The sequence below is a fragment of the Prionailurus bengalensis genome, chromosome E4 (assembly GCF_016509475.1).
Source record: "Prionailurus bengalensis isolate Pbe53 chromosome E4, Fcat_Pben_1.1_paternal_pri, whole genome shotgun sequence".
Classification (NCBI taxonomy): Eukaryota; Metazoa; Chordata; class Mammalia; order Carnivora; family Felidae; genus Prionailurus; species Prionailurus bengalensis.
This window is the reverse complement of record NC_057360.1, coordinates 29,337,389-29,361,163: the sequence shown is the minus strand read 5'-3', so window position 1 is coordinate 29,361,163 and position 23,775 is coordinate 29,337,389. Positions and strand designations below refer to the sequence as shown.

Below are 23,775 nucleotides of genomic sequence, written 5' to 3'. Positions count from 1 at the left end.
GCATTGGTCTGTTTTAGCATACAATGAGTAGCTTCCCCAGGGGAGAGTTTCACCAGTTTTTATCCCCCCAACCACGGCAACAGAAGATGTTTTAATGTCTCTATCTTTGAGCAAAACGTAGATTTTTTTTGTTTGTTTTCAGGATTAAGTTCATATTTTTATGGGAATCACAGACACTAGGACAAAGACATTGGTGAGGAATAAAGACAACTCCCTCCAAGGAATGAGTTGTCATGTTGTACCAGGTCCGAAAGCTTTCCAGTCACGGAGCCCCGTTCGGAATTTTAGGAATAACCTGTCTGGCAAAGGGAAGGGAAGAGAGGTGGTCGCATCAGGAAGCCACCCAGCCCCAGGCGGGAAGCCTGTGAGGAGGGGCTGGTACCTGTCATTGATGGAATCGTTTTCAAAAGACTCAGGATGTCCCTAGAACATTCCCAACCTTCCATTATTACCTCATTCTGGTTTTATCACCCATAGGTTTATTTAAGCCTTTTTCAAACCTAACTGCATTCTCAGAGTATACCACTCCTCAAGATGATAATTCTCTAAATTTATTACCTGCTGTGAAAATTGTGTCTTCTTTTTATGGCTCTTAAAGTCGTTTTCCTGGAACTCCAAAGGGATAGCCCTTGTTACGATATCCTGGGATTTGTGAACAGAACTGTAGCCATATTCTCCATTTCCTTTCTGATTTTATAGACTTTGATCATTCCTCCCTCTTAATCTTCATCTGTCCAGATTAAGGGGCTCTAATCCTTTTTAAAAGTCTAATCTCATACAGTCCGTGGGCCACCCCTGATCATTTTAGCTGCCCTTCTGTAATGCGCTTCTGGCATGACTGTGTCTTCGTGAGGGACAGTGCCGTTACTGGCCAAGGGGACAGAATTCCAGCTGTGGGCCACCACGCCACGCTTTGGTGATGATAACTCTCTCACACACACCCAATGCGATTTGCTTTGATTGTCCCAAAAGTTTATCCTCGGAAGTTGGATTTCTTGAGTAGCTTCTCAGTTAGCACTTTTTGGTTAAAATGATCCCATGAGACCAATTTATGAGACGCTTGGCAAGAATTCTGGCAGATCTTAATGTGTCCACGGGACATATCCAGCCAGATGAAAAATGGGCAGATCCGCCCTACTGTCTGGATGTTTTCAGTGTTTTTGTTGATAAAGTATCAGAGTGTTTGATATCGGGAAGATATGGCCTTAGTCTTGGGTTTGAGCCTATAACAATGATAACTACAGCAAGAAAGCTCTGGTCTCTAAATTGTTCTCAGGCAGGAAACAAAATGTTCACTTACAAGTAGGTGTTATTTTATATAAATAAAAGCATCACCTTGAAATCTGAAAAAGGAAATCCTTTGGGGAGTCTTTGCCATGTCCGTGGTCCTGAACTGATTTTAATAGAGTAGAGCCTCACGAACAGCATGCATCCTGGAACCGGTTCCTGGGATCAAAACCCAGCTCTGCCACTTTCTAGCATTGAAACCTTGGCAAATGTCTTACCCGCTCTCTGTGCCTCAGTCTCCTCATCTATAAGATGGGGGAAATGATAGCAAGTATCTCACCGAGTGGTCTTGAGAATTAAATGAATACCCACAAATATATTAGCCCAAAGTGAGTGCGTATGAGCATTTGCTTTTATTAATTCCTAGAGCCAAGTAAAAGTTACCTTGTTGCCGTTATCAGGAGCTCCACGGTTGCGCCATTTCCCGCTGACCCTAAATAGGCAAACAAACAAATGAGCGGAAGAGGGAGTTCTCATCAGAATTGGGACAAAGAGTCAATGCAAAACTGGTTTTAAAAAGAGAAAGTGATTCTTCCTGCCCCAAGTGTGGCTGTAAAGGTGACACCAGCCTGGCACAGCTCCAGGATTCTGGAGTCATGGGTTCTAGATGAGAAGAGCAGCGATGGGGTGATGGGGTCTGGGGGAGGGAACCCTGGATCGGAGGGTCTAGTTCTGGCAACACCTGTCTACTTTGGGCTCTACTCTGCTCACCTGTAAAGTGATACGATTAAACACGGAGCTTTGTTCTCTCTCTGAAATTCTGTGATTCTAGAATAAAGACATTCTGCATTCTCTAAATAAATCCTGGGCATGATGCAAAGCTTTAAGCAGTGATTGCGGAGCCCCTAGGAATCCAGATGGTGTCCATGTGGGGCCACTTCCACCCGTGTGGCTCTGCTGTGGCTTAATTATCTCAGCGAACATCTCTAGGGTGCCCATTTCAGTGTTCTCCCAAGGCCCTCTTCGCAGATCTAAATCTCAGCGGTGCCCTTGGAGACGTGGCAGCTCCCTCGCTGAGATTATAGGGACTAATTTTTTAAATTCATAAACATTTGTTGACTGAGTTGGCACTAGTCGTGATACTTGCTGCTCACTTTATTCGTTGTGTTGGCTAGGGCAGCCAAGCAATGAGGACATTCGTCCTTGAGGCCCTCGTGCAAGTGGGTTTTCTGGGAGATGGTATAGAACAGGACAACTAAGGGATTGTCTGTGTACCTGTTCCCGTACGTCTTCCTGTATGCCCGACATCGACCCAGACCGCTGGCATCTGTGATACGTGTCAACCTCTGTTTAATCTACAACACCTCCCCTCAGACAACTACCTTCCTTCCTAGGCTTGGCTGGTAATTTTTGCAAAGGCACTACCACCTTGTCTTTTAGGGACGCCCAACATGGTGACAGTCTCCATCAGGAAAGTCTTTTCCACTGGGGTTTTGTGTGTGCTCATGTGTGTGGTTGACAGGTGGCAAATCTTCACACAAGTCATTTGGATAAGTGTTTTTTTTTTTATCTTCCTCTGGTCGTAGTCCCCAACTTCTCTTTTTTTTTCGGGGGGGGAGGGCTACCGTAACATTTTAAAGTGAAATCTGGTTGTACAAGTGACTTTTCATAAAAGGTGACACTAACGTTGACTGAGAACAAGTGTGGGGGTTTGAGTGGTTCTAACGGTCGAGAAATAACCAGAAGTAGGTAGAAGAAGATGAGAGGCTTTGGTTTCAAGGCCACTGCATTTCCTTTAATATAGAGACGATTTTCCAAGATGTATCATTGTCAGTGACCTGAAGGTACACAAGATCATTTTTATGTAGACTCCTGTAAGTGCCTTTCAGCAGGGCCAAGGCAAGGGCCAATCCCGGACACCACCCTAAAACTCCCCACCGTGAATGTCACCTCAAGCCCAGTGAGCCGTTGAATGGGTGGAGGGGGCTCCCAGGGGCCCCAGGGGCCCCAGGGGCCATTCTGGAATCTGTTTCTCCCCTTCTCCAAACTATTTACCTTTCTTGAAAAGGGAATTTCAAAGCCATTCACAAGCCCTCAGGTTGCTTTGAAATACAGCTCATCCTTAGTTTTGCAAAGGGTAATTGTGGAGGAGAGACCAACAGGATACTCTAGAAGCACAAAATAGAATTTGTCTGACAGAACAAAGATGTTTTGGGCAAAACCAAAAGATGGGACTGGGGTGTTTAATCCCAGTCCTTTCTCAGAGCAGCCCGGATATGATTTGGGACGCATCCTCTATTGTTAGCAGAGTGACAGGCTCTCCCAGGATCCGGTGTTCTTGGAAGCACTCTTTTGATGATCACCCACATCTCACAGTGCCTTTCCTGGTGCTCGCGGTGAGTGGTGCTGTTCTCATCATCCTGCCTGAACTCTGCTTCCTAACAGTTTCTCCTTGGGCTCCTCCCTCACATGCTCCATCAGCAGGAATACAGGGCAACGCAGACCAGTTTCCATGTCAGCCTCGGCAAAGCTTAATTACGAAGATAAACCTGCCGTAGAAAACAATCACGTAATGCATTCTCGAACGAAACAGGAGTAACTGTGGATTATCTGTGCCCCAGCTTCCTTTTGTGCAATATTGGAGAGTTTATGTCTTGTTGTTTTTGGATAATCTCCCGTCCAAGAATGGCACCGAGCTTGGCCCTACTTATCTTACCACCTCACCCAGTAATTGTAGCAAAAGTTAAACTTTAAGCACTATCAGCCTGTCTTGAACTCAGACACCAGTGGCACATAATTCGTGGGGCTGCCTTGAAGGGAAGTTAGTTAACACTGCACGGTGACTGGTACGCTGCTTATTTTGGGGTTTTTTTTTTTGTTTGTTTTTTTAATCTAAGTATCGAGCTGATTCATTTGATGTGTTGTGAAGGAGGTACAGATCCCTCCGTCTCGTACGATCGAATATTTACTGGCAGGAAAGTTCCTCACGAGAAGCTCCCCATCAAGGCAGAGCAAGCCTCAAGTCTTCCCGGTCCTTGACCATCTCTGGGCGTGGTTTAGCTCTGATCCCATAGACACGGGCAGCCTTCAGCGCATCTGCGGAATGGCGTGACTTTGCAGGTTGAATTTGGGTGAATCAATCCCAGCTACCCAGCGAGAACAAGGAGTGTGCTGATCCAGTGAGGCACACAGGATTAGTGAAGAATGAAGGCGCATTCAGGAGAAGGGTTAGCCCTCAAGTTTGGCTAAGAGCAGAGGTTGGCAGACTATTGGCGGATGGGCCCGATCTGGCCTGCGGCCTGTCTTTTATGACTCCAAGCTCAGAAGGGTTTTTATATTTTTAAAAAGTTGTAAACAAGAAGAACGTGCAACGGAGACAGAATGTGGCCCACAAAGCTTATGTGTTTACTCTCTAGCCCTTTTCAGAGAAAGATTGCCAACGGCTGGCTCAGGTTGTTTCACTCTTTTGGAGAATATGGACTCTCTCCTAGTCCTGGGGTCCCCAAACCCTCTGATTCTTTGACGAAATAGTCTTGCTCGAGCTCTTACCTGAAGAGCCTGCCAGACGCATTATTCCAGCAGAAGGCTTCCAATTGTTTTTAAGGTCTAAGAGTCTTTTCCTAGTGTCTGGGGTGGGGGGGGGGTTGCAGAGACTGGCGAAAGTATTAGACTTTAGTTTTTAATACTTTGCCCCTGATTTTCTTTTTGGCGAATTTTATTCATTTGTTTGTTTTGTTTGTTAAAACGTGGAATCACTCTTTGAAACGTGTGCAGAGTTGGGGAAGGAAGGAGAATTGACTCCGTCACCAGAAATGACGTGACAATCCTTGTGTTACCTGACACGTACATCACCAAGACTTCCAGGCCATTTTCATCATATTCGGTGAACCACATTTCAGCCCCTCTGAACAATTGTTGCCAGTGTCATAGAGTTTCTTCTGAACTCTACCATAAGAGCTTATTATATGGTACCTCCTTTTCTTGGGATAGGGGAGAGATGGTTTTATTTATCTTGACATCTCTACGCAGCGTTACCGATGGAATGTTTACACCGTTTAAGAAGTACACACAAATCGTTAACAGGTAGAATAGATGTTAAGACATTCTTTTTTTTTTTTTATCACCGGAAGTCACAACTGCTCAAAACGCTCCATCCTAGCACATGCGTTGATAATCGTACGCTGTTTGTATCCGTACAGATGTTATCAACATCTTAAGGGTGTAGACATTTTATGGTGCATTCTGTATATTCTAAAGAGCACTTTGAAAAGAGAAAGACTCAAGTCAGGTGAGGAAACCAAGAAAAGACTCAGGGCATGCCTCTGTGCTTCCTTCAGGCTGCTGTCAGAGAGGTCCGCGTGAAGGTGATAGCCTGGAGTAGCCCCCCACTGCCTGCCCACGCTACAGACCAAAGCCCACGCGTGATGCTTTTTCGTGGAGTTCCTTTCTCCACTCAAGGCGGGCCCCTAACCTCCCTCCTTGCAGTTTCCACGTGACTGTTCCTTCTTTTTATCGCATTCCCTCCAGTGGGCCATTTCTACCACGTCCCATCTTTTTTGCCCCTCCACTGGCAGGTGTACGGACTGGCATGGCACTGGAGGGTGATGGCAGGCGGTTTAACTTGGAAGTGTCCTGCCACAGGCTCAGTGTCTGTCCCTGCCGCAGTGACAGACGGAGAGACATGCTTTCCTTTTGCCACTTTTTCCGACGATCCCTGCCGCTCTTTCAGGCTGGCCTGGAGAAACCTGGGGGCCCTGGTGTCCATCCCCGCCCCCACCCCTCGCGCATTAACATGACATTGCGTGGCGAGCACAGAACTGGAGCGGCTCCCACCAGCTGAAACCTCTGATCCCAAACCCACCAGAGAGTTTGGCTTTTGGATTTTGGCAAGAAGGCCTGTTGCCCATCAGGTCAGCATGAATAAAGATTTCTTTCTTCCTTTCTTTTTTAAAGTCAAGCACCAACTGACACTGCCCCCAAAGCTCCCTTTCTCAAGACAGTTTAACCCTTTCTCCCAAGTACGATTTTTTGTGTTCAGAACGCATGGGATTTTGTTTTACTTTTTGCCTGGGAGACAACCAAGAAATCTACTGTCCATAAAATCGGAAAGCCACATCAATTCTAAGCCATCTTATCATTTTTAAAGTATGTTTGTCCAGCTTTGCAGTAGGAACAAGCAGACTGTTTGAAGGCCACATACTTTTCAAACCTTGGTTGCAACACGTTTGCTCCGTTTTGAAACTGTCTTTATCTAGCCGAGAAAACGAAAATCTATTTGACAAAGTGGCACTCTGGCCAGTTTATCTTGCAATATGGCTTTAGCTCACTGAGTCTATTGATTTCCTTAAATTAATGTTTACAGAATGCTACTGAATTTTGCTCAACAGAACATTGTTCTTTTGAAGGTTTGTAAAAAAAAATATGATACAGACTTATTGCTATGTGTTCCTTTGCTTAGAGGAAACATGGGGGGGGTGTTTTTGTTTTATTGTTTTTTTGGGTTTTTTTTTTAAGGACAGCCTTGAACTATAGCCACTTCCTATAAGCATTTACTCTTCACATATTTAAGTAGCAAAACATGTTACTAGGAAGTGAGCCCACTCGTAGGCCTAAAACTGCATGATCACGCTGATCCAATCCTGTTAAGTTCCCTGAAAAATGAACGCCACTTGGAACATCAGAGTGAAAGAGACTTTAGTCTGAAGCCTGGTTGCTGCCATAGAACCTTCCTTTGCCTCATCAGGTATAACCCGGCAGACGTAGGCAAGTGGCTTCTCGACCAGTGCTCCCCAGATAATGCCAGGCCTTCCAAACATAGGTGTGAGCAACCTCGTAAAATTTAAACACCGCGTAGCCATTTGGTGGGAACTCTAAATACGACACCTTGTTCTTTGACCGCGGTGCTCAGTGATTAATTAAGGTACAAAACCTAATCTCTAGAGACGATTTAAAACCTGGCCTTCCCAGGGAAGCACCCAGGGCCCTGCAGCTCCTGATAGGGACTCAAGTCACAATCGTGACATGACTGGAATAAAACTTAGGAAATGCAGAGCAACTTTGTCAACTTGTTGACTAAACCAGTAAAATTACTCAAGCAAACATCCTCAAGGCATCTTTCAAAATACTGCTTTGCGCACATTTATTAATCACAGTGGAACTCTTCCCAGTTATTGGATTCTTCCTTAAAGGTTCGAAGCACCACCTTACATCTGGGTGGTATTTTATGCTCTCCAAAGCACGTTCGTGTTTGCTTTCCTACCTAAGGCTTCCCCACCATGACAGGGCTTTGGGACACAATCCCACAATGCACCCTGGGCAGCATCCTGCACCCTGTCTGCCTTCGGGCCCAGTTAGTCCCCGGTCATACACACAGGATAAACGCATGCACGACTGCAGGGGAGACCCTTAGTAACAGTGTCCTGTAACCACATTTCAAAGCTCCGGGTTTCCTCCTCTGCCTCTGACAGAAAAATTCAGTACGAACAAGACAGCGGAGAGGAGCAGCCATAACGTATCTGTTCTTGCCTTTTCATCTGATAATCTCTGTGAGGAGTAACTAAAGCATCTGAGTTTATCCATTTAAGTCCACTCTGTCTGCAGTTTAAGTCCCCAGCTTGTGCCACTGCCGTCAGGAGCTATGTCTCTCCTTGATCAATATTTACTTAACAAACAGCGGGGATGGGAGAGTTTGTTTAGAGGAATCATGTGCACACCAGGGTGAATGAATGCTCGGGAAAGTACTTCAACTTTGTCTTCTTTCCTAGGACCTGTGTGTGTGTGTGTGTATGTGTGTGTGTGTGTGCGCGCGCGTGTCTGTGTGTGTGTGCACATGTGCATGTGTGTGCAGAGACCCTTTCTCTTTGTAGCTTCTCCAAAGACACTTAGAAGTCATCTAGAAAATGCCTCGCTGTGTATGATTAGTGTATTGTTTATACTATAAGAGAACTCATGATGTAAATCCCAGCCCGAAGTTCGATTTTCCTTTTGTGCTCCTACCCAGGTTAAACATTTTGGAAAGGCTCTTGGGATGAACTAGATACACAAGCATCTTCCTTTGACCCCTTTGATAAGTGGGAGGGAAGAAAATGCAGATGGAAACAGTGAAAGGGGTTTGACAAGGCAACTCTATGTATTTCTGATGGCATTACTTTATTTTTTTTTTTTTAAGTTTTGTACAAAGCCCAAGGAGAAAAGTGGCTCTCCAGATTTCCAAAGCTGCTTACCCAGCTTTTAGAATTAGGTGTGTCTAACGCTAATAGCAAGTATGAATACCGCGGTGTTCAAGTGTAGAGAGCACTATTCTTTCAACTTCACTGAAACAATTGCTTGAAGGCTCAAGTCAGTGTCTTCAATGCGGTTGACTTGGAGGCATCTGGGTCTAGTTTGAGGGGTTTTGTTTCTGTGCGGGTAGAGGCTGGGGGAGTTATTTATTTATTTGATTTTGTGAATTGGAGTTGTAAAGCCATCTGAAATATTCATGCAGAATTGTCTGAGAAGCCCGTTTCTGTTTTATTTACTGCACAGTAGAACAGCCACAGTGGATTAGTTCTACAATACCCGTAACAAAAGCCCAACAGCTGATGCATGTGATGTTAGGAGGTGACAAAACAGTTAAAGTATGCTGCTGGCTACAGGCAAGCAGTCAGCAGATGCAGACAAAAGGGTTTGTGACAAGAATAACTCTCTCTCCAAGGCGAGCAGTGAAGAGTATCCAAAATACCAGTACCCTTTTCTCCTTGACATTGTCTTCTTACAGTCAGCATTTTATTGCCCTTTTATAGTATTAAAAAAAAAAAAAAATGGAGGAGGAAGAAGAAAGAAAACCCACACACAAACTAATTCACCAAAATACTAGCCAGGATTTTACTTTTCCATCCCTTAAATACTCCTGCCCAGGCATAGGTTTCCTTTTACATTTCCCAGTCAGAGTAAGTTGGGGGGGAAAAAAAAAAACTAGTTGAAAAGATGATCTCCCTTGATAAGATTGTGATCTATTGATAACCTTGATAAGCCATTTGAGCCTTTGGCCATGGGGGAGGGGCTGGGGAGAGAGCACCATGCCTGGTTTGTTTTCTGTCCGTTTCAGCGCAGATCATCTCACTGCTGAAATCAGGCCAGTGGACCGATTTTTAAAGGGGATCGAGGATGGAGAGGCATCCGTGGGGAGCTGTGCGAGGGACCAGGCTCAGGTCCCCTGCAGAAGGCCAAGGGATGAGCTTGGGGATATTTCAGAGGTGTGAAAAATCAGCTTCTCTCGTCTCCAGAAAATAAGAGAGGCTGTCTTCTTTTTAACCTTTGTAATTCCCTTTCTATTCTCTGTGACATTCATTCAGCTGCCAAGAGCGTTTGGCAAGGTTTGGGCCAGCGAGCACACTTGCAGTGACCACTAACCTTGGTATGTCCTGACACTTATGATGAGTGTCTGCAGGACACAGAAGGCAGGCAGCCTGCTCTGTCAGGCTTTTATTATGTACTGCAGAGGCTAGGGACAGTCAGTTTAATAAAACAAATCATCCTTGAAGGTAAAGCAACTGGGAAGAGGAGGAGGAAGACAGGGGGAAAATGTGTCTTTGCCACTCACTCCGAGAAAGGAAAAAAAAAAAAAAAAAAACAACCACCACCACCCAGCAAAACAGCCGTTCACCCAACATACCGTGCGTGCGCGTGAGTGCGTGCGCCTGGGTGCGTGTGTGCGCGCACGCGCAACCCGGGCACAGCTGGAGCAGGTTGGAAAACATCCTCCCGATTTCCCCATTTCATCAAAGCCCATAAGGCCCTTGTTTGCTCTGAGGAGACTCAAGTACAAACAATTGTGATGAAATTGGTAGATGCTGGTAGCCAGCCCCCTTCAAATTTTTAAGTGCCTTCAAGTACCTCCTCGCAATTATATTCTCCTCCAAATATCAAGGCAAGGAGAGGCAAGACCATTTGGGGTGAGGTTCCTATATTGGGATGCCTTTGTATCAGGCAAACTTTCCATTCTCCTCTCCTGAAGAACACTCGGCACCAGCAGCTCTCACAATAGCCTCGGAGTTGCAGCCAGAGTCTTTGGAAGCCTTTTGTTTTTCCCGTGTGGCATGTCCAAAGGCATGGCCTTCCCTCCCCCCTCCCAGCAGCCTGCATTGTCTTGCATTCCAGGGGCTTGATTGACTGTTACCACCTGATGCTGAGGAGAGACTCTGGGGTTCATTCTGCAGATTGTTGGGTTCTATTAAAAGAAACCTAGATAAGGGATTACTTGTCACTAAGGGATTTTCTGCAGATGTTTGTTAGTGATTGGAAATCCATTAGGTGTGAAGAGGTACAGAAAAATATGGCAACATCATTCTCCTAAGCCCGAATTCTAAGATAGTCGCCCCCCCCCCAAGTCAGAAAGGACCCCCCTCTTACTCTGTTAAATGGAGCTGGGGAAAGTTTTGAAGCAGAAAGGTAAAGGTCTCTTCTCTCATGGGTGGTATTTCTACCTGTGGATGGAACTCCTTGACCACTCTCTCAAAAGATCAGTTGTCACTCATCAGTTTACCTCTCTGGAGCCGCCAAAAAAGATTCATTGCTCTAGTATTAGAGGATTTCTCATTATCAACTGTTTTAAACCAGCCCAATCCGTTGTAGGAGTTATTGCTTCAAAGTAAGCACTAAATTAGCAAACCATTCCATTTGTTCCAAAAGTACTCATCCCTTCTCAACCATAAACTAATAACCCAAGTCTTCCCCTGGGAATCCTTTGTACCATTCACATTTATTTTGAAGTTACCAGCTCTTTGTGATTTTTCTCAGTCACAGATCCACAGCTTGTCAAGGTTTTGATGCCTCATCTAAATAGAAGTTACTGAAAAGCCATTAAGAAGGAGCCAGCATGGTTTAATGATAAGACACCTGGACATGTTATTTCACATGAGTCTCCTCTCCTAATTTAGTCATCTTGTAGAGTCTCGTTTCTTTGTCTAGAAAATGAGCTTTGAGATCTAGTCCAACTCTTTAAATGCTATCTTTCTTCATCGTTATTTTAAAACTTCTTTTTTTTTTTAAATATTGAGGGAGAAGGTAAGTGTGGCTCTAGAGTAGTATGGATTAAAGTAGAAGGCAAGTTCTCACTATGAAAGACTAAGCATTATGGGGGAGACAAAGAATAGAAACCATGGCTCTTTATCTAAAGACATCTTGTGATAAATTCATTACTTAAACAACACAAGGCGTAAATACAAAAGACGGGAGAGGACAGCCCAAGATGGCTACCAAAAGAAATGAATGTTTCAAACAAGATAAAAACCCACTAAAAACCATTAACAAGCATGGCGGATGATAACGATAGGGTGGAATCCACGTCCTCCCCCAGAGAAGTTCCTTTGATTTGTTCTCAGGCAAACCCTAGAACTACGCTTCCCTCCCTCCTGTAGTGCTGATGCTGTTCTAGATGTATCTCTGTCCTCTGATGATCTCCAGCAATACCTCTTGGCCCCCGGTGCCCCAGCCCTCCTGTGGGGCCCTTGGTGTGGAGGGGCTTCTGGCCTTCTCTGACTTCATCTGTAAAGGACATACCCACTGTCCTTTACAGCTCTCATGCTATGCTGAGTCTCCCAAGTGTTGGAGGAACATCGATCTTTGTCATGCCTCTGTTGCCAGTGGCCGGGAAAACCACGCTTCTTGAAATGTTTATTTTAATAAATGCCTATGATTATGTTTCTGTAGCATTTGGCTAACAGCTCCCAAACCAAGTAGTTAGAGTGTGTAGTTGTACTGCCTCGCCATTCTCCAGCCAGATTCCCTCCCTCAGAAATGCCCATCTGATAAAATGTGAAGGATTATCTTTGAGGGAAGAGAGGAGAGTACTCCAAAAGGCTGCTTAATGACTTCTTATTTAGTGCGAGGTGAGTTGGAGAGCTAATCTCTCCTCCAGGCTCTTCCTGTTCCACAAATACAAATGTATCTTCGGGGGTTTGGGGGAGAAATCGCCAATGTTCTCTAGAAAATCCAGATGAATTCTCATTGGGGAATGGCCATTGGGGTGTATGAGTTTGCCCATCCATGGAGGACAGGGAGGTATTGGGATGATCTGGGGGAGCTATGTCCTGAGAAACTGGCCAGTGTGTATGTCTTTGGAAGGGGATACTCAAAATTTTCACTTTTTCTAGACTCCGATAGACCCCAGATGGGGTCCCTTCTTTTTCTGGGGAATTACTAGTTTTCTTTACAGAAGACAAGTGACTGACCACTGGAAGGAGTGAACTTCTTTGTCCAACTTTAAATGTATCAAACGGGGATGCCTGGTGATCATTTTAGTTATCTTTAATAGTTACTCTCATTTTAAAATGGTCTATTGTACAAATTGAGAAAAGGTGGGGAGGAAGAGATCATATATGTTCAACATGACACTACCTCCCTTGGACTTTGGTTAAGAGGCATACGTGAACTGAGATGAAAATCTTTCACTTCTTACGTATGTGTGGACAGACTTGTCCACACATACAACTACAGTGCATTTACTTCCTCATATATCTGCTCTTGCTATTAAATAAAACATTACTAACGTATAAGTACCCCCACTAAAAGAAATCTAGTGAGTGTCAGTGTGTACTTGGAAAATTATGAGTTCACCGAATCGTTCTGCAAATCCTTTATCTTGGTGTGGATGCTTTACCTTGAGTAACTGACAAAGAATACTAAGTACATCAATAGCTACCGTTTTCTTGGACAAGAGGTCAGACTATTAAATAAACAATTAAGAACACGGGCACACACACCCATGCACATTTCTATTAAGTTACTCTGGAAGAAAAGGATAAACAAATAGGGGTTCTGAAAAGAACATTTGGAGAATGTTTATCTTAGAGTATAAGGGCTTTGAAAAATTACCTTGATCTCTCTGAGCCTCAGTTTTCTCCACTGTAAAAAAAAGAGGATAATGACACCTTATAGAGATGTTGGGAGAATTGAATGGCATCATTCACAGTACACAACACAGCGCCTGACACGTAATGAGCACCCCAAAAATGTTAGCTTTCGTTACTATTATCAGCTGCATAAATCACTGTTGTGGGACAATTCTAATCTCAAAGTAAAGTACTTTCTGATGTAGAATTTTAGGAGTCACTAAAACTTTGTATTTGGAGATTCAGCGTTAGTGTCATTATCTCATTCCTTTCTGTATGCAGAGTACTTTGTGATGCATATTACTCTCATATCCAATTTAGCAGGTGAGTCAATAACCCTCCACTTATGCAGGAAACAAATTCTAGGTTTTCTTCCTTTACGGGGGGTTCGTTTCTATCAAAGGCCAATTATTTCTTACCCTGCTTTTGGGAACACGTTTTGTTTTCATAACGGGAATCAAAGAGAAATAGGATTGAAGTTCTGAAAGATTAGCTGGAAACTTGCACCTGGAATACACCTGTTTACGAAGTGGGGAATCCCAACAGTGCGTGTCCCCTTTTCTCACCCAGATATTCAGAAGGGGACCCTAGTTTTTCAGTATGTCTGCGTGGATCCTTTGCACGAGTCCCTTTCTAAAACTTCGCAAAGCTGTCAACCCCACATTACAATGCTACTATATATAACAAATTTACATAAGAGAATAGAGGCCGGCCATTTTTAGCAAATGCAGGTGCCGTGTAAGCCCCTTCCTGAAAGAAAGAACTTAGCTCAGTTTCCTTTGAAGAACTGGAGACTTGAAACTGAAAACTTTATTAATGCCATTGTCTCCTTGTATCAGCAGGTTCCAGAGAGATTCCTGGAAGTTGCGCAGATCACATTACGAGAGTTTTTCAATGCCATTATCGCAGGCAAAGATGTTGATCCTTCCTGGAAGAAGGCCATATACAAGGTCATCTGCAAGCTGGATAGTGAAGTCCCTGAGATTTTCAAATCCCCGAACTGCCTACAAGAGCTGCTTCATGAGTAGAAATTTCAACAACTCTTTTCGAATGTATGAATAGTAGCAGTCCCCTTTGGATGTCCACGTTGTACGTGTCTAGATTTTGATTTCATATATATGTGTATGGGAGGCATGGATGTGTTATGAAATCAGCTGGTAATTCCCCCTTATCATCTTTCGCTCATTTCCTTTCGTTTTCCATCGCAAGGGGATGGTTATTTTTCCTTCTGTCTTTAGTTTACTTTTGCCCAAAGCCCTTAACATTTGGAGACTTAAAAATAGGGTTAATTTTCAGGGAAAAAGAATGTTGATGTGTGTAAAATCTATATTAGCAAGGAAAGGCATTTCAAAGGTGCCTCTGCTCGATTGATGGTTTATCGCAAATGGCAGTTGGTGGAGGGAGGCCCGTGACACAGGACAGCTCTCCAAACGGTGGGGTGTCTCTTGTTTTTACTGCTAAGAAGGCCAGAAAACTCAACGAGACCACTATATAAACTTAAATATTTTGTTTGGTTGGAACTCCGTACGTAGCTTTTTATCACACGTTGAAAAACAATGCCAGCGGCAGGTAAACAGCTCACTTTTCAAAAGTTACCCCGAAAGGCCAAATTTCAAAAAGAAAAATAATCACTCTCAAGCTTTTCCAAGGAAAAGTGGCAAAGAGCCCAAGCTAGGGCCAGTTTCTTACGGAGGCAAAGCAGTTTTACACAAAACTGACTCTTTCATAATGAGACTAGGAATTTGTACATGGTGTTCAAATTACCTCTCTAAATTTTACAACAGGCTCTTCATCATCAGCGAGTATATATCATTCTTCATAGAGAAAAAAAACCCTAGAGCATCATTTTCTATTGTCTTACTTTAGATATTAAGAGGCGCGTACGTTTCAAGTGTACTCTTTGCTCAACTTCGTTGATGTGCTTCGAAGGATTATAATTTCTGCTGAATATTTGACACGCTTTTCAAGAAAACACTATTTTCTGAATACCTTTCTATAGCAAGGAATAAAGGACATCCCAAGTTGACCCGTACAATTCCTGCCTGCATTAGAACCTCGTTGGCTGACTTGATCTTCACCTCTGGAGAGGAGCACGTGTGAGAATGACCCATTTTCATATACAATTCCACAGTACCCTGATGGATATTCAGAGCGGTGACAGTCTAATTAAGTGTTTCTTCATTTTAGGTACAACATTTTAAAGCAACTGATAAAGTCTCTTCTAATTCAGAAGCTAGTACTGACCAAAATGTGCGAACAGTGTATGGATGGCATAGGAAGGTTTGGGGTTAACCCAAAAGACACAATTTCAGCATACATAAGAAAGCTAGCTGCTATTTTATGCTTTCTTCAATGGTTCTCCTCTTTTTCCTTTGTCGATTTTTTTCCAGTTTTTCAAAGGTGTACAGTGTCCCATGCTTGCTTTTAAAAAGTCGTATGGCATTCACGCTTGTTTTTTCAGATGGGTTTTGTGTACAGATGCAGTAAGAATTCCTTGTTCATCCTAACAGGCTTTTCTAAGCCCCCCTCCCCGCCCCCCCTCCGTAAGTCATTTGATACGCACTTAAAATGACACAGGAACAAACCTGGTATTTAGATTATAGAGAACACAAATACCATTTTTCCTTAATTTTTATAAAAACCACCTTTGACTTTGGAGAAATGCAGGTTGGCCCATGTGACTAACTAGCTGACCCAATCGCCGCAATTTAACATCATTTATAAATTCTGCTGATGGACAGGAATGTATGGAGGCAATTATTGTCAGCACAAAGCCTTAAAACCTGCTGACTTTAAATTAAACGGCACAGTCCTATGATGCCCCTGCATCATTCAGGAGGCTAACAGGCTCACACAGTGTGGACGGAGTGCAGCAAACACAGGCAGGAGCGCCCCTGGCTTCACTCTGCACCCCACAGCCAAATGCATCATCCGACTCGTGTCCCCCTACATAACGCACACAGAGCCATCAGATCCAATTTGTTCTTGTTCCGGCTTTGCCTGGGGGTGGAAAAAAAAAACGTGTTCGGATAATCATTACATTGGAATAAAATGCAAACCAAAAAAAAAAAAAGAAAGAAAATCGAATCGGCACAAAGTAGGGAAGCAATCTCAACTTGTGGTCACACTCTTTTGCCTTCCTTCATGTGAAAGAGTATGAATTCATTGTTCACGTCATTACACACCCGGGTCTTTGCTGTTCCATGTAATTCGTATCAACATTGTGTTGCCATTCGCAAGGTAGAAGGCAAAACCGTAGGGTATTCACCTATGTAGACAGATTGCGAGTACCTTCTGATCTGGGGCAAATTCAGTATTGATTCCAGACTTATTTGGATCTTTCGTATTATTTTCCCCTGCCTTTCTAATTTAAATAGACAAATTAAGCAAAAGTGTGTGTTCACAACCAATGTTGATTGTGCTTATCTATGATAACATCCGCTCAATGTTCACTGAGGCGTAGAAATTATTTCAGAGTAGAAATTGCTTGAGGATAAACTCATCTCTCTGTTCTGAAAACAGAACTCGATCACTTTTGTTTTTAGGTGGTTTTTCCTCTTTTACGATCGTAAAATCTTGTGCCTCCCAGTGCATTGGAAAGTGACAAAAGCCTGTCTCTCAAAACTCCTATTGAACAATTTTGGGGTTTTTCTTTTCTGTTTTTGTTTTTGTTTGTTTGTTTGTTTTAAATCACCATCTTTCGAATCTCAGCTCAACTCTCACCAAGTGAAAAAAAATTGGCTACTTGGGAGAAAGTTAACTTTCTACGAAGGTGGGAGGGTGAAGGATGAGGGACAGTTTACATAGGAAAAAAAGTCTAAAGTGCATGTTGAAATACCGCATTTCCAGTTATTTTCTGCTAACCCGAAATTATTTTTGCATATACACTTGAGGTTATAGTCTGTGCCTAGACCTAAAATGCACCAGCGGGGGGATTTTTAAAAATCCTTCAAAAATACCAGTTTTTTCCCACAAGTACAATTGTTCTTGTGCCTTCTGTGGCTTTGGATTTCATCTTTTTTGACTTTATTTCCAATTACTACAGCTGCAATAAACACTAGATTTTTTTTCTGGCTGTTTGACATAACGTTGATAGCTATGCATATTTTGTGTCTTTTTAAAACAAAGCGGGAGAATACGTTTTTGAAGAAGAGAATTTTTAGAACAGTTTGATACCGCAAATTATTTTTTCTTCAATTGTTTGAGCAGCATCCGAGTTTTGAAAATTCTTGTAGAAGCCAATTTTTTGTAACTGTGGTGCAAATCTTGTGTTTTCTTAGCCTAATGAAAAGTAGTATAGAAGCAATATTTCACACCATGTGCTATATATGTGTGTGCGGGTGGGTAAACGTAAACACACGCACACATATACACACATGTAAAAATATACATATATATATGCGTGTGAGGTGGAAAGCTTACCTTTTCCTATCTAGATTTAAGGACCTATTTTAGACATTTGTTACGTTTTGTGAAAAGAATGTTCTATTTGCAACAACAAAACATTTAATTCTTACTGTATCTCTGGCTGTTTAAGGAGGACGTTTCGCATTAAATGGTAAAACCACTTGGAACATGGTAGGATGTAGTCATTATTTAAGGAAACGTTCACCCACATATTCCTGAAGTTTGCTTTGTGCCTCCGAGTATTATTTAATTAAAGTGTTTTATGTTTGCAGAATCTTTGTTGCTGTGCTAGGGATGTGGGTGAATATCGTTTTTAAAAATTGTAAAAAACAACAAAAAAAGCAAAACAAAAACACTAAAGCAAGAGGGGAACTTTTATAAAGCAATGTAAATATTTAACCTCATGGCTGTGGTTACGTAAGACATGAGATTTTAATAAATAACTACATTCTCACAACATCTGTTGAATTTATTAGGAACACTACAGCGACTGTATAGACAGTTGAAAGCATTCTTGAAAATCCTGCTCTCTACTTTTAAAAGATAACAGTCTCTTTCATCAGATGTCAAGGGCAAGGGTAATGCAGTTTCTGTAAATTTATGAAATTTCTTTTTATGTACATGAAAACAGTAAGTAACCCCCAACACACACACACACACACACACACACACACACACACACAGGTTAATACTAAGTCAGAAAGCTGAAGATGTGGGGGCTTTAAAAATAGGCTGTCCCTCAGAAGCAATCATAAATTCATCAAAGAAAAAGTGGTTTACAGACTCCCTGAAAGCTGTACATGTGAGGACAGAGCAAAATCTCTTTGCCATGTATATTATAGAATATTCATTGGTGTGAATAGTACAAATGTTTCCTTCTGGTACAAAACTCTGTGTTTGCAAATTACAAGAAGCATTGTTTTCAAAAAGCTCCCCTTAAAAGAATGTAACTGATTTATATGAGTAAGCAGTTACTGTATTGCACTTAAATGTTATGTTGAAGGAAATGCAGTTTTGTTTTCTGTCGATCTGTTGGTTGTAAACCATCTTAAGAAACTAAAGCTAAAATGTTCATATTCAGAGCTGGGATCAAAACTGGCATTTAACCTTTGCATCTTCTTATAATTATCCTTCTAAGAATATAACAGGATCTGGAAGCCTCTGGACTTTGAGTCATTCAACGGAGCCCTCTCTCAAATCGGATACCCCCTAAAATGCACAAACGTGAGCGGAAAAGGCAAGCAGACTGGCCCTCTTTTGTGAAAATGCATTCATTCTGTATTTTAAAAATATTTGAATCCTCTACGTGGGAGGAAAAGGCATTTTGAAATTGCATATTACCACTTCAAAATTAGAATTAGAACAACAACGTATTTGGGGTTGGTCTCAGAGCTACCTAGAAAAATCCAAGGTCATAGTTTCTCCCAATGTCGTCCCAGCCATTTTTCATATGTATATAGTATAAACCGTGACAAAACACTGCCTTTCTATTATTTAGCAATATGTTGTAAATAGCATTATTAAGCTCTTTTTTTTTGTAATAAAGACCCTTTGATTTGAATATAGTACAATAACTGAACTGATAAAGTCAATTTTTGATTTTTTTTTTTTAGCTAGAGGCAATTTCAATTGTGGATTTTTGTTGTTGTCTATTGTTCTGAAGACTTTGCATAATTTATTGGTTTAATTTATCCTAATTTATTTGATGAAGGTGTACAATTTTGTATTACCAAGGATGTACTGTAATATTAATTGATATGATAAAAAAATGAGACTCCCTGTCCATATTAAAAAGAAAATAAAAAGGTGCAGTAGACAATTGATTTTAAAGTAAAAGTACAAAAATTTAGTTTGGCAGCTACTAAATTTTAAAACAGAAAAAAGTTGTTGGGGGGTGGGTGGGTAGGGGGTTTTACTTTGTGTGTTTTAAGCTTTTGTATACTCTCCAAACTTTTACCTTTTGCTTTGTACCACTTAAAGGATACAGTAGTCCAATTGCCTTGTGTGCCTTTCATCTTCTCTTAAACTGAATGTATGTGCAGTATATATGCAAGCTTGTGCAAAATAAAATATACATTACAAGCTCAGTGCCGTTTGATTTTTTTTTAATTTTTTAATTTTTTTTTTTTTTGAGAGAGAGAGATTGACAGAGTGTGAGCAGGGGAGGGGCAGAGAGAGAGGGAGACGCAGAATCCGAAGCAGGCTCCAGGCTCTGAGCTGTCAGCACAGAACCTGATGCGGGGCTCGAACCCACAAACCACGAGATCGTGACCTGAGCCGAAGTCGGATGCTCAACGAACTGAGCCACCCAGGCACCCCTGATTTGGTTTTTAAACATGTGACATTTAACTTTTGGACCTGCGTCTCATTGGAGGACAACAGGCAAGTTGTGACTAATATCAATTATGGAGCTTTGCTTTCATTAAAATGCTTAATTACACAAGCCTCACATGAATGCACACGACTCCTAGCAATGATTTTTTGACTTGAGACTATTGTAGTAATGGATTAGATCTCTTTTTAAATCTATCTATTCTCACAGATTTAACTTTACTTAGCCCTCAAAATTTTTAAATGATAAAAGCTTTGGCTCAAAACAATGTTGGGAGCTCAATTTAATTCACCAACTGCAAATGTCTGACGATTCTCAGAACAAGGGGACATGTTCCCTAAAGTCAAAGAATGGCAAATATATCACTGAAATAAGTGGAATGAGAGCTCGTATTGTTTCTACTCTGGTTGGACTCAGAACTAAGTACTAATGTAAATTTTCCAAAACCTTTCTAGAATGTTCCTTCAGACATGATGACTGGCAGCATATTTCATACTAACAACACTGGTCTGTGGCTTTTGAAAATTTCCTTCATCTCTTTCGCTTTGGTTTAAAATCCTGTCTCTTTTATCCTTGAATCGGGAGCATGAAGAATTAGCAAAAATCCTTTACCTCCTTGAAACTGACTCTATTATACATCATTCACAGCTGCACCTCCCTTTCTGGCTTCCATATTATCGTAGACTGAGTCTTCTTAATCTCCGATTTCATTGACTTTCACCTGAATGATGAAATTCTATTTTGACCCTGTTCACACGAAGATGCTTAGAATCAATGCAATATCAAAACTAGTAAATAACGACAGTATTTTTTTCACTTAAAGTTATGTTTCTATCTGTGGCACAGATTTAAATTCCAGTCTTCCTAACTAAATTGGGCAAAAGAGCATGCTTATGTCCCTCTATGCCAAAATATTTATTCCCTGATTGGAGGGGAAAAAAAAAGATTTGCCCCCTCTTCCACCTGCACTCAGAAGGAAGGAAGAAGGCATTTGAAGTAATATAATGACCGTTTCATCTCCTTGTATTTATTTGAAATCGATCCACTTTAAACTAGATTGGGTAACCCAGGTAGAAGCTAAATTACTGAAAAGTTACAGTAAGTGGTCATGTTTTCTGACAGGTTTGTTAAAAATATAACGCCAAATCATTACTTTTGTGACTCTCGACTCTCCAATGGCGTTGGTCTAGAATAATATGCACTGCCATCCTCAACAGCGATCCAACCCTTGATGACCAAAACTTGTTGCACGGATGTCTCCACGTCTGCCATGACTCATGTTCTACTTGAAACTGTAAACTCTACAAACTAATAATAAAGAAAATGCTGGGCTTATTCATTGCTATCTCCATTTACCATCATAAGTAATTTACAAGTTTTTCTTAAAGACTAACCGCTAAAAAGCACCACAATTCGACAATTAATTTACGAGCACGCGCGAAGATAAGGGATAAATGCCCCTGAATGAACGTCATAGGAAAACTTCAGATATTTACCACATGTTGCCAAATTCTAGAATCCATGAATGCTCCAGTATTTTAAAAGGCATAAAATACAAGGGGAGTATATATAAAGGAAAAGAGCTAATACTGTTTAAAGGAAGAAAAAAAAAACTTCTGATACGATGTCTAAAAATTGTGAAAGGTTACTAAATCTACATTTATATAAATGCTACATTCCTCTCAAACAATAATATAACGCTTTGGAGGGAGGGTCGAGACACTGGGGTAAAAACCTAAAAGGTAACTTCTTTGGGGCGCCTGGGTGGCTCAGTCGGTTAAGCGTCCGACTTGGGCTCAGGTCATGATCTCGCGGTCTGTGGGTTCGAGCCCCACATCGGGCTCCGGGCTAATGGCTCAGAGCCTGGAGCCTGTTTCCGATTCTGTGTCTCCCTCTCTCTCTGCCCCTCCCCCGTTCATGCTCTGTCTCTCTCTGTCTCAAAAATAAATAAACGTTAAAAAAAATTTTTTTAAAAAAAGGTAACTTCTTTAACTAAAAGAAAAGTAATCAAGAGAGCACTGCTTTGGATGTCAGAAGACTTGCCTTTAACCAGTTCATTTCTTTTTTTTTTTTTTAGTTTTTAGTTTTATTTATTTTGAGAGAGAGAGAGAGGAGGTAAGCAGTGGAGGGGCAGAGAGAAGGAGACAGAATTCTGAGTAGGCTCCACACCTACAGCACAGAGTCCAATGTAGGGCTCAAACTCACGAATGTGAGATCATGACCTGACCTGAAGTCAGATGCTCAACCAGCTCAACCAACTGAGCCACCCACGTGCCCCTTAATTGGTTCATTTCTAAAAACCTTTACTATCCAGGGAAACCTAAGCAAGACCCTTAACCCCTGAGCGCCCAGAAGACTCCAAAGAATTACAAAAGGCTATAATGGAGTCTTATGATCAGTGTAGCCACCCTGTTGACTTTCTCTGGCAGAGTCCTATGTGGGAAAACAAAAGTTTAGTAAAATATTTTTGCTTCTCATGAGAAAGGCAATTTAAGATGCAGGACCAGGCAAGGACAAAGTTCTGAAGTTGACCAGGTGTGAGTTTGGATGTTTTTCTCCGTGTTCATGATCCATTCTTCCTTCAGTGTTTCAACCCCTTGTCAAGCACGTAGTGCTCTCGTGTTGCCCCAGCCTCCTGTTCACAGGGATGAGCCATCTGGTAAAGTTAACAAGCCATCGCTGACTTGGTTATGTTTCTCTTCCAGTGGTATATGCATAAAAAGATAGATGGTGCACAGGAATACCTTTCACATTTTCATATTAGGTCCAAGGTCACCTAAATCCAAGTGATTAAGGGCTGGAGGGCTCCCCCAGAAAACATAAAGCCAGGTCTTTCGGGTGGTATCACTCGTGGCTACACCTTGCCCGAATGCAGGAGTCTGTCAAGGCATTTCCTCCTCTCAGCCCTCTTTCCCTCCCTCTCCAGTACTTGTTTCCTGCCCACTGTCCTAGAGTCCTTCCAAACGTGCCCAAAATCGATCATAAGAAGGCACAGAAGGAGAGAGAGACCCTTCTCCCTTGGTTCTTGGAGATTTTCGTGGTAGAGGAAAATGATTAGCACTCAAGACATTTTAGAGAGAATCAACATCAGTGGCTTTTATGCCCCAGATCTCAACGGCAATTTGATATTATCTCAGGGGCCACCAGATTGAGACCTCTTTTAACCAAAGGAGCTTCATCTTTATACTAAGGTACAATAAAATGTTCGTTGAAAAAAACAAGGAGTTCTCTGCGTAAAATAACAATGATCTCGTCAGGTGTGATGGAGCAGATCTCTAAGTATCAATACGGGTATGAAATAACAGGTTCTGTCGAACCTTCACTTAAAGAAAGCAGTTTGCTGCTCAGCAGCACTCATTGGGTAGAGGGAGGGATCTTCGTGGATGAGCGTAAAAAATTAAGAAGCAGTGATTTCTATCAAACCTTCAAAAAAGAAAGCACACAGAGCCTGGCACATAGGTTTGTGCTGAATCACTGTTAGTTTCCTTTCTTCTCCCACAGTTGACAGCGTCTCTCCTCTTGCCATGTTGTTTTAAGTTGTGATGGAAGAATTATGCCCAGACTCATCGCAACTTCCCAGAACATTCAAATTTTGAAGAACACAGAAGTTCTCCAGGAACTGAGAGCTTCTCTCCCACACCTACCATTTCCTCAGGCCCTTGCCCTCAGCCTCAGGCATAGAGCTGTTGTGGCCACACCTCCAGCCGGCCGTGCTTGGGTAGGCCCCAGAATAGGGGTGAAGCAGCTTAGAAAGATTAAGGTGCCACAGCAGCCTGAAACAGAATCACTCCGGCTGCCTCTACCCTGGCCAAGGGGAGGGTATTATTTGCAAAGCCCCCTGCTGAGTTGTCCAGGTGCTAGCTAGACAGGCTCAGGGGATAGTTTGGCAGCCGCCCTGGAAAAAATGCCTGTGTCTCTGCAAATAAATCTGCCAGTAGA

General features: G+C 42.2%; 1 protein-coding gene across 3 annotated transcripts in view; it reads left to right on the top strand.

The window, feature by feature from the left end:
• The window catches only part of PROX1 (prospero homeobox 1), a 52,409-nt gene extending 32,818 nt beyond the window's left edge, over positions 1-19,591 (top strand). For 2 of the 3 annotated variants that reach the window (XM_043568567.1, XM_043568568.1), the window contains one exon: positions 13,937-19,591. In XM_043568567.1, the coding sequence (XP_043424502.1) occupies positions 13,937-14,125 (189 nt within the window). In that variant the 3' untranslated portion in view covers positions 14,126-19,591. The remainder of the gene's footprint in view (positions 1-13,936) is intronic. The other variant, XM_043568569.1, reaches the window with a different exon arrangement.
• Positions 19,592-23,775: the final 4,184 nt, after the last annotated feature.